Source organism: Protopterus annectens, chromosome 2.part1 (assembly GCF_019279795.1).
Source record: "Protopterus annectens isolate FY-2018-M chromosome 2.part1, PAN1.0, whole genome shotgun sequence".
Taxonomy (NCBI): Eukaryota; Metazoa; Chordata; order Ceratodontiformes; family Protopteridae; genus Protopterus; species Protopterus annectens.
This window is the reverse complement of record NC_056729.1, coordinates 945,298,107-945,310,218: the sequence shown is the minus strand read 5'-3', so window position 1 is coordinate 945,310,218 and position 12,112 is coordinate 945,298,107. Positions and strand designations below refer to the sequence as shown.

Sequence of the window (12,112 nt, the reverse complement as noted above, 5' to 3'; positions counted from 1 at the left end):
TGTTTGGTCATGTACATGCCAAAGGGGGTGTTATACTCAATGATGGGATTGATAAGGGCTGATTAAAGCTGTGCTATGACTTCTTTGGACCTGGACACCATGCCCTTACTTATATACTGGGGAATATACAATGATTTTCTTACTGCCTTGGCCACATGTTGGACAAAGGCCAGATTGCTGTCTACATATGTTTCCAGATCCCTAACTACCACACCAACTCTCAGGGGTGTCTTATCAATGGAGTAATTAGCCTGGGTGGCAGTTTTCCCGAAAGGCACATGTATTTCTTGGCAAGTTTTAGTCCATAACTTCGGAACCATGTGTCTACATTGGACCCTCTTGCAAGATATTAGTGGCATGGGGAACATTTATGACAGTTCCCAGTTTGTAGTCATCTGAAAACTTGGTCAGCCAAAGGCCCCTGACATTAGCCTTTAACTCTGTAAAGTAAATGCCAAATAGCAACACTCTCAGCAGAGCCCTAAAGTACCCCATTGGTGACCAGTCTCTTAGTGGAGGTGGTATCACCAATACTGACTTCCTGGGTCCTGTCTTTGAACCAGCTGGCAATCCAATGAGTTATGTAGGGGGTTATGCCCAATTAGGTGAGTTTGTCAACTATACTGTATTGTATTCAATGCCCACCCTTGTGAAGTGGGATAACCACTGCAGTTCTCTATTCTTGTGGCAAATAATCCTGGTTAGAAGCTATAGTTGAAAGGCGACTCAAGTGGTTCTGATAGGTCATGTTTCAAGCTATTTAGGAGTCATCCCAGGATACTGTCAGGGTCCACTGAGGCTGTGTTATTGGCCTTAGCAATTACCTACTCACAGTACAATAGTTGGAGGGGTTATGCTAATAGGTACTGCATGAGGGAAGTGGGGGTGAAGTTTGAGCTGAGTTTGTCAGCCAGCAAATTCAGTATGTTGCTCTGCTCAGTGAAGGTGGCACCACTCACCACCAGTTTAGCATACTCATGTGTGCTGCATTTGAGTTTTTAGACATAGCTGTAGAATGCCTTGTGGTTGTCTTTAGCCTGTGAGGCTATCTTGACCTTGTAATTGGCCTTCTTGGACTTAATTAGTCCTCTTAGTTTTCTGTTTAGTTTAATTAGACATCTCATATCATTATGGGAGTTGTTCTTCCAGATTTTAGCCATTACTTTTTTCCTTTTGTTATATAACCTATTAAGCTTAGGATTCCACCAATGAGGTATGTCTTTAGAGTTTGTTTTGGGCTTATTTCTAGTACGTACAACAGCCTCTATGCAGCCATTTACATGGCCCTCAAAAATTCTGGGCATCAGTGAATAACATCATCCAGCCCAGCTAATCCACCCCCCCTCCCCCGAATATAACAGGCACAGACTTAGACATAGCCTCCAGCTTTAATAACTATTTCACCTCCTCTATACTTAAACTCATAAACAAAACTACTCCCCCCAACATCCCACAACCCCCTAAGGCCCCAAAAAACATCCCCCCCGAATATAACAGGCACAGACTTAGACATAGCCTCCAGCTTTAATAACTATTTCACCTCCTCTATACTTAAACTCATAAACAAAACTACTCCCACCAACATCCCACAACTCCCTAAGGCCCAAAACATCCCCTTCTCACTCAAGCCAGTACCAACATCCACTATCCAGAAATTGTTAGCTAAACTCAAACCAACCACCCTTGCTGCCAACAACCTTCCCGCAGAATAACTCCAACTTGCATCTTCAGCTATAGCCTACCCCATTTTGTTACTAATTAACAGATCCATTACTGAACACACCGTTCCATCCTTGTAGAAAACATCATTCATCATTCCCTTCCACAAAGGTGGCCCCTCTATAGACTTTCCTAACTACCAACCAACGGCAATCTTTTCACCCCTTTCAAAGATCCTAGAAAGGTGCATTCATTACCAGTTCCTCTACCACCTCCTCTGCAACAACCTTTTCTCCATAACCCAACATGGCTTCCACCCATCGCATAGCACCTCCACTGCCCTACTTAACTTCACCAGCACTATAAACTCCTACAGGAACCAAGGCAAACTAGTCACAGCTACGTTCTTAGACTTATCTAAAGCATTTGATACAGCTTCACAAAATAAACTCCTAACCTGCCTCTCTGATCTCAGCATTAACAATCCCACTCTGCTCTGGTTCAAAAGCTACTTAGACAACAACCACCAGTCCATCAAATGATTTAACTCCCTATCACCCCCCACTCCCAGTTACTCTAAACATCTCATAAGGTTCAACTCTTGGCCTCCTTCTTTTTAATATCTTCACAAACCAACTCAACTTAGCAACCATAAAAGCCGATATAGTCCAATACACCGATGACGCAACCCTCATATGCTCTGCATCTAATATCCAACTTCTCCAGCAAAAAGCCCAAGATGCCTTCACTGAAATAGAGAACTGTCTTAAGAACTCACAACTGATATTAAACCCCAAGACAATACAACTTAATCTGTTCCACCCATCTAAGACCAATGACCTCTCTTTCTCCATATTCTCCACCAACAAGACCCAAATCACTCCTGTCTCACAGGCTAAACTCCTAGGACTTACCATTGACAAGCAGCTCAAATTTAACAAACACATATCAATAACCATTTGTAAAATCCACAAAAAGTTAGGCTCCCTCTATAGATGCAAAAGGTATCTAACCTCCGAATCTTGTATTGCCATAGCCAGAACCCATCTGCTATCTACACTACTATATGCATTCCCTGTACTAACAAACCTAAATAAAACTGACTTGAATAAACTTTCCACCTGCTACAACATAATCGCTAGATTTGCTACCAATGCCAAATCACGCTCCCATCATTGCCACTCCCTACATTCATTACATTGGCTAGAATTCCTCAACCTACTAAGTTACCAACAACTCAACCTAGCACACCAAATACTGTACTATCCCAAGAAATCTCCTGCTCTGATTGGCCTTCTAAACTTCTACAATTCTAAAAGACAACTAGGGTCCAACAACAAAGCCTTAATTAAAACCACCTCATGTAAAAACAACTCTGGGAAATCTCTCTTTGCCCATGTCATTGCTAAAACATGGAACAACTTTCCTTCTGACCTCAGACTACAAAAGTGTACACCCTCTTTCAAGACCCTCCTGAAATCATACCTCTACACCAACCATTTATGCAACTGCAATGGACCTCCATAAAGCCTCATCCAGCTACAGGGGTATATTCCCTTCGGTCTCTGGACAATGCAAGTGATATGCTCTGCCAAGACTTCTATATATACTTTCTACATACTGTTTTATACTAGGGAAATACCTTGTTAGACTGTTCTCTACCTATGCTCATTGTATATATTGTACAATTGTACATAATGTTATTTGTTTGTTCATCCAGGAATGGGCAGTGCTCTCAAATTGGTGTACTAACTGCTGTAACTTTTCTACCATTCACTTGTAACCAATTTATGTTTTGTCATTCCTAATTTCTAGTGCATTTATTTTGTAATTGCATGCTCCTGTAATTGTATGTTTTTATTTTGTAATGTTTATGGAGCTTTTCTCCGTAGGACTCTGCTGAAAATGGAAACTTGTTGCCAGTCAGATTACCCTGGCCAACAAATGTTAAATAAATAAAAAAATAAATGGTTGTACAGGGTCTCTGTGAGCAATTCAAAATTCAGTGTCCCTCCTAATCCTAACTATCGCATAATAGGATATAGTTTGCTTTGAAATAATTTCTAACTGTTACAAGGTTTGCTGGGGTTACCAACTTGATTAGCTCTGTGGTCCATCCTCACCAATGAGGACATAACACTATGGGGTGGGGGGTGCAGTGCTCTGCCATATTGTTGAGTACCAGGTCCAGTATGTTTGAAACTCTGCTGGGTGTGCACACTGTCTGGTCAAGAGTATTTGTATTAATAAAGTCCAGGAATTTTTGTGACAGCGAGTATGAGGCAGCGTATGTTTTCCAGTCTATAAAGGGGTAGTTAAAGTTTCCTATGAATAGGGTGCTTAGTTTAATGTTGAGTGCCTCCAGTAAATCCAGGTACAAGCTATGGGATTCTAGGGACATAGAGACTGACCTATAACTTGCTAAGATATGGTATGGGACTTTGTCTATGGTGATCTGCATGTGAATAAATTCCAGGGCATCGTCCTGTTTAACTAACACAGAGTTATGCTTGTTGTTAATATAAATTGAGACTCCTGCATCTTTTGCCCCTGTCTGTACAGCTGATGGTCTAAATGTGTGGAAGGCACTGCCTTGTACTGCTGGAGTACTTTCTGTGGATTTAACCCATGTCTTGGTAGTAGCACAGATGTCCACATTCTCCAGAATGAGGACAGCTTCTAGGGTGTGGAGTTTATTGTTTAGGCTCCTAGAATTGATCAGTAACACCTCACAAAGAGAATCCATGGCCTCTAACACCTGTCTTATGCAGACAGGCTCAAATCTCTATCATTCTACTCAGTATCATACAGATTGCTCAGAGGTGATCTGTCTCTCACCTACAAGGCAATCTTGGACCCTGCCCTACTAGAGATGCTCCATATCCCTAACTTCTCGTGCATTACCTGCTCAAAAGGCCTAAATCTAGCATGCAACATAAAAAAAACTTGCTGGAGAGAGAGGTTTTGTCTCTGACACTGCCCCCTCTCTAGAATAGACTTCATATACATGCCAAACAGAGTACCTTACTGGTCCTCTTCAAGCGCAACCTTGATGAGCGGATGGGAAATGAAAAATTTATCCCAGGGGTTCCACCTGTGTCCCTCAATGACAGGGGTGACAGGTGCAGACTGAGGTTTCTTTTATGGGGATAAACTCTTGGCTAGGCTTGTAAGGGCCCCATGGCCATTAGCCTAGTAACCTCCTATGATCCTATGATCCTATGAATACCTTTAGGTTTCTTTGTGTTTTATTTGTTATGTTGGTAGGTTTGTCAATTTGGCATGGCCTGAAAAAGGTTTTAAGTGGTTGGATATAGCTTTAGCCAATATTCGGAAGCCTGGGGAGACAGGGATAGACCATCCTTTGCAAAGCAACATGGTTTGATAACTATATCCTCTCATCCTGACAAATACTGAATCCCCCTGGAAAGACACCATAAATAAAACCAATTATTGAAGTCAATCATCCATTGTTTGTACTGTCATCATCCTTGTTGAAGGTAGAATGCAGCTCAATGCAAGGCACATACCTGCCTAAGACACATATTCAAGGAGATCAACAATGTTGTTCTTCACGTAGTCCAGAGAAGTACATCTCAGATTGTTAATGGCCACATGAACTATGACAGAATCATACTGGTACCTGTGGTGTGGTGTCCTCAGTGCGTGTGTAACATGGCAGATCTTGGCTCCAGATAAGCAACTATCTGTTATCTTCTTATTCAGTCTGGTAAGTGAGACATCTGTCTATTGCACAATGGAATCCCCAGTGACAAGAGTCCTGGGTAATGTGTTGGTTTGCCTTATGGGCTTTGCTCTTGGGGCTTCACTCAGTGTAGGTATATGTGTGGTGTTTGGTTTTGATTTAGAGACTATTGAGGACATGAGTTGCCATTTAAAGGCTTAGAAGGTCTTTGAGGTTTGGGAAGATTGCCTTTTAGTGTCTCAGCACAGGCTGATCTCTGTGTGTGGTGGACACTATGTATGGTGGATATAGTATATGTATTCTTGACAACCTCATTTGTATGCAAGATTTTTGCCTCCACTGAAAGTGTGTATGTGCCTCTCTAGCACACTGTATTTGTTTCTTTAAGGATTAAATGGCTATCTTTGAACATGAGACGATCGCTACATTTCCTCAGGATGCTCATATTTACCAAGCTGGTTACAGAGACATTTGAAAATTGCACATCCACGTTGTCTGTACCTTGGATGAACTATTGTAGGTTGTGGACTAGGTTATATAGAGGTCTGTTTGGAGGGTCTATGGGGTTTTACACTAAACTAAGTTAGATTGTGCAAAGACTGGATAATAGTGCTGCTTAGTGTGCAAACTAGCTGTTCTAACCTTATCTCCACACAATGGCTTTGCTTGAGCCACAGTAAGTTACAGATTTCAGTTCTAACAGAAGTTTTATAGGTAAAATGTACTTTCTGTGTGTTTGTGTCCGTACAGGGCATTGCTAACCTCTTCATGTAATAACACCAAGAAATAGTGCTTGTGAATGTAATGCTACAACAAAAAACTTAATCAAGCTACCATGATAGGCAATTTCAAGTGTTAGGGACCTTTAGAATAATTTAAAGACAAAATCAACAAAAAAGCAAAAATAAAGCAGTATCACTCTAAACAGTTAAGAGAAGTGCAAAACAATAAAATATCTGCTACGGATGGAACAGGATTTACTCAGGATCCCCTCAGAGTGTGGCAAGAGTGCCAAACAGATGGGAGCTCATGAAAAATGAGCAAGAGACAATCTGCAATAAGGGATGTTTACTCAAGCACTGGTTTACTGGGTGGACACTTAGTGTTATGGGTATATGGAAAGCAATGGGTGGGAAAGTACTTACATATGTTACACAAATGACAATAGAAGTGAAAGAGGGAAGGGATGGACATTGCAGTCAGATTACTATAAAGGTTGGAAAACAGTGACACAGCCTTTAAAAAAATACAAGAGAAGGATGGCAAGGCTGGGGAAAATTCAAACTGGAGCTCTAGTCCTTTGGTTAGAATTTACTGTTGCAGTGCAGGGTGATGCAGACTCAAAGAACAGGGTAAAAACAGTAACAAGGTAAACAGAAAGGCACTGGAATGTAAATTTGAGCAGGTATATATAGCTATAAAAATACTGAAACACAAATCCTAGAGCAGAATTTACAGTATTGCTACTACTGCAATCCTACCACAGACTAAGGCACCCGACCACTAGAATGCAACTTTAAATGGGTATATACAGCTATAAAAAGTACTAAAGCACATATCTGGTAACAGAATTTACAGTACTGCCACTACTGCAATCCCTTCACAGACTATCATACCAGACTATGCAGAAATGTACCAGTAACACTGTAAAAACAGACAACATGAGGCTAATTTCTGGTAGTAAATCATACTTCTGTCACAACTGTGAATGAAATGGCATGATTGAGGACCCAGCCTGCATTCAAAATTACATGTAATTCTACTTTTGGAAACTGAAGTGCAGTATAATGTATAAACAATGCTAAAATCTTGTAGTAATACACAATCTTCACACAACTGCAAATGAAGCTACAAGACTAAGGTACCAGAACACACTAAAAATGCAAATAGATAAATACCCATGTACAGAGGGTATATACCTGCAGGACTCAGTTGTTTAAGTATGGCAGGTTAGTTTTAAGGGAAAGTAGCCTCTCTACTTTTATTATGGTTAAAACAAGAATATGCCTGTGTCACTTTTATTATTTGTCATACTAACGTTCTCTCAGAATACATTCTTGCAAGAAGGTAAATGAGATGCACAGGGGCAAGGGTCAGTCCTATGGTTATCATTCAGACAGCTGTGAGGGATGCTTGCGTTCTTGCTGGCATCTGGCAATTAGGGCATTTTTATAACTGAATCCCTCCCCTGAGATGGAGAAATGTGATCCATGTTACAGTGGTGGTACATAATGCCTTCCCTTTGGACTGCATGCTTATGCACCCCTGTGCTGAATACCACTAGCAGGCTAAAGCTTGATCAGCCTAATATACACCCACAGGCTGCATATGTTTATCACTGCCCTACCTCCAAGGGATCAAGGCAGTGCATGGCCAGCTTCATTCCACTCCCTATCAGGATGACTGCAAACATCGTCTGTTGCCAGGTGCGTATTGAACTTAGGCTGCTGGCTGTAGTCATGGCTTTATTTTCCTATGCTAATGGAGCTGATTAGACCAGTTCTACAATCTAATATGACTTTTTTGTCACTATGAGGTACGAACAGATAAAGTACATGTTTCACAAAATATAATTGAGATAAATGTTATGGGTCTGCAAACAGGTTTAAAACAATGCCCTTGCTCCTGGTTTTCTACAAACTCCAAATGTTTATTTGTTCTTGGACTATAATGCACACTCAGCTATTACTGCGCCAGACAATCAGCACCTGAAACTGAATACTTACCAAAATTTTCAAAGGGACACATCTGATACTTAATTCCTTAGCTTATGGAGTAATCTACCACAATGAATCAAACAGATTAGTAGTACTACAGTGTTTTGAAAAGACCTTTGACATACTACAAATTAGCCAGAAGTATATACAGGATATAATGACTTTCAACCTTCAATGGATGACCACAAATATCAAGTGTAGCATACAATCGATGAACATAATTGTTATAACAGTGATGGTATAACAAACTTCTAAATGTCACTGATTTGGTTTATCACACACTGGGTCCATACTCAATACCAGTGCATTATGTTTAAGCTGCATAAAACACACAGACCAGAACAAATAAAATTAAAAGTGTAACTATGCTCTGAAACTTCTCCAAAGTCACCCAAACATGTTAAGCATCTCTCAGATCTTGATTAATTCTATCTAAATAGCTCTTAAAACAGTATGATAAAGATTTTAAATCAAACAGCATAAAAAGTGGGTTGCATACCTGGACCTGAACAGAGACTGACCCAGACTGAGAAGCAGGTGTCTAGTGCCATCACTTCTGCTGATAACTTCACTGAATCACAGCTGCATGTTTTCAAAAACTCCTGCAGCTTTTGGATACCTTCATTAATATTTTCCCTGATTTCCATTTCAATATTCCCTGATATACGTTCTAAAGTCTCCATTTCCTTCTTCTCTTTTTCTAGCAGTTTCTTCTTTATGTTGGTTTCTACAATGATCTCAGCTTTTTTCTTCTGCTAATACAAACAAAACAAGCAAAAAAGTATGGAAAAGTGAATAAAGAATGAATTACCATTACAAGAACAACATTACCATTTGCAGAATTTCAGAAATAAATAACCTTTTAAAGCAATGTTGATTTTTTTCCATATGCTGCAAGTTCTCTCTTTCATTTTGTTCTAGTCAGCTACATCCCAGGACACAAGTATCCACTCTGACAAAGAATTCCCTTTGTAGCATCTTTTGCTTTTTTCCTTTCTTTTGATTTCCCTACCTCCTTACACTCCTGCCAGCCCTTTACACTTGCATTTCCTGGGAAAAGAACTATTTTACAAACTAACGTCTCCTTGGTTCTTATTTCAGATATGGCCCAGTATCTACAGTAAAAAGATATCATTAATCCCTCGAATTGTTGCAGCAGCCAGAATCTATTATTTTATTTAATGTAAGAAAAAATAGTTCAACGATTTCTTCACATTCTGGCTACAACAGACTGCTTTGTGACTGTACCTAATTTTTAATTGCCATTTTAAATTATTTAATTATTTATTTTGTTGTTGTTAGAATTTTTCAGTGCTGGTGACTCACTTTTAGTGCTGGAAGATCGGAAGGTTGTGGGTTCTATTCCCACAGCAAGTAGTTGGATTAATTTTTCAGTACTGACACTGCAGTTCAGCATAAAGAAGTGCTGCACTCCTGAGCGTACATTCTCTCGGATGAGACATTAAACCAAGGTCCAATTTGCCTGAGTTGATGGTAGCTCAGATGAATGTAAAAGATCCTGCGGCACTTATCAAAAAAGGTAGGTAAAGTTCCTGTTTGTCCTGTCCAGAAATCCCCTAGTGAGTATGAATATCAACTCAGATCTCCCCTGAAAAGGGGACCATCAGCTAGGAGGATGAACCTGGTCAACAGAGAGAAAATAAACAAACACATATTCTATGTTAAAGCAGAAAGCAAACACTGCTTTTTTGAGGTCTAAATGGATTAACTACTTTGTGAAGTGTAAGAGGAGCTGGGGTGTTGGAAACTCATGTTTTATAGAAGGTAAGGAAGCCCAATTCAATGTTTTCTTGAGAGAACTGTCAACTACAATTGCCACTACTTAACCCCCTCCCTTCACTACTTTATGGAGCTCATATCCTTAATAAACTTCAGGCAACACAAAAACAAAACTTGAACAGTGCTACAATAAAGTGGCAAAATTTACAGAAAACACCCCTTTTAGAACCCACCACTGTATGGCACCAAAAAGTCTAAATTGGTTAGAATTACCCAACATCTAATATATATACAGCTTCTTACTATCTATAAAATTATCCACCATCCATCTGCTTGTTTGGCACTAAATATCATTCTACACAACTATGTTTCCACTCATTAATTACAATCCATTGACCAAACACTTTCATCTGCCCACAAAACTATCAGATTGGCTCAGCATGGTTTATATTCATAACATGTTGCTAAGGCATGGAACTCCTAACCAAAGCCACCAGGTCAGTACCTTCCCTCCAGTCATTTAAAACCATTCCGAAAGAATTTCTAGTCAAAATTTGGGTCTGTTCTTGCTCAATCCCAAGATAAACTATATCCCTAAATACAAACAAGTATCCAAACCAAAGGATATAAAAGGCACACAGACAAGCTGCTTAGTAAAAACTACAAGAAAAACCCAGCCAAACTAGAGTTTTCATTGTGTGATTCCCTAAACCTCCTGTAGTGGAGGTCCATGGGCTATATGAAACTGAACCTTTTTAGGACATCAAGTGTTTTATCTACAAGGCTTCTGAATGATAATGACTTCTTTACTTTTTAAGTGTTGTGGTCATATTTAAGCAAATAAAGACAAACCCAACTAGTTGTGGACATGCCTGTTTCAACCTTTTTATTGGCCTTATTACCAAAACTTAAGTAAATAGTTTAGTTATACACAGGGTCTTTAAACCCAGTTGATGCCCATAAAGATTAAGGTGCCTGCAAAATATCCCAAGAGATATCCAAACCAAAGGGGAAAAGGACACAAAAATGAACCATCATTCAGTAAAAATTGCAAGAAAAACCAGGGCAAGCTAGGGTTTTCTCTGTGTGATACCTTAAAACTCCTGTTGTGGAGGTCCAAGGGATATACGCAAGTGACTCCTTAAGGACATTGTGTTTCAGGTACATGGCTTCTGAACATCCATGACTTTTTCACTTTAAGTCTTTATGGTTACATTCAGGCCAATAAAGCTAAACCCCACTAGCTGTGGACACTTTTGTTTCAGCCTTTTTATTGAACTCATCAGCACAGCATAACTGGATATTCTGGCTATACTTCAGAGACACTGGGTCTTTAAATCCAGCTTATGCCTGTAAAGATTAAAAGGACAATACCACCATTTAAAATCTGGGTAGAATTCAGGATGACCAAAGTAACACATACTTTAGCATCGTCACATACATTCCTGCCCACAGTGTCATTTTATTTAAATTATTTTGTACATCCCCTTCCCCAGTCCTGTATTAGTTCCCATTGTAAATGAAACCCTCATGTTGCATTCCTATCAGCTTGTGGGTTGTAGGTTGTAGGGTCTTAAATATAGCCACAAAGTTCTTCTATGCCCCAATACTGGTAACGCCAATCTTATTTTCGGTTGTCATAGCAATGATCAGGGGAGTGGAAATGAAAGAGATTACAATACACTAAATAAGCCATGGAGTTCAGATTTAATGAAAGCTAACAGCCACTGTTATTTAACACTCACTAAGTAGATCTTTTACTGTTTAGCGAGTGTAAAATAAAAAAAAAAGAAAACTAAAAAAAAAATCAGAACTGTGTATGTGTGAATGTATGCATGCATGAAAGTGCAAGTGAGACAGAATGAGCCATTATGTTACACTCAATATGCAGTGCTTTTGCAGTTTAATGAGTGTAAAAGTAAAAAAAACAGAAACAGAAAAAAAGTGTGTGAATGTGTATTTTTGCATGTGTATTTATTTTTCTGTCTGTGTGCAAGATTTTGTGTGGGCTTACATGAATGAGAGCAAAAGTGTGTGTGTGTGTGTGTGTGTGTGTGTGTGTGTGTGTGTGTGTGTGTGTGTGTGTGTGTGTGTGTGTGTGTGTGAAGAGTGAAAGCGATTGATCAGTAGGAAAAAAGAAATTATGTACTCACCATAACGTTCCATGTGTATTGTTTATCTCCCCTTCATTCTGTACTGGTTGGGTACGGAACAGATCTTTGGTTCTAACTTGGCCTAATACAAAAGCTTGAGGCCTTCAGCTGGCTTGTGGCTAATACTCTATCCCATG

General features: G+C 39.6%; 1 protein-coding gene across 1 annotated transcript in view; it reads right to left on the bottom strand.

The window, feature by feature from the left end:
• Window positions 1-12,112, bottom strand: part of LOC122794923 (probable ATP-dependent RNA helicase DDX60) — a 2,818,219-nt gene that overhangs the window by 1,610,009 nt on the left and 1,196,098 nt on the right. The window contains exon 13 of the mRNA XM_044063516.1: window positions 8,582-8,837. Within this exon, the coding sequence (XP_043919451.1) occupies window positions 8,582-8,837 (256 nt within the window). The remainder of the gene's footprint in view (window positions 1-8,581; window positions 8,838-12,112) is intronic.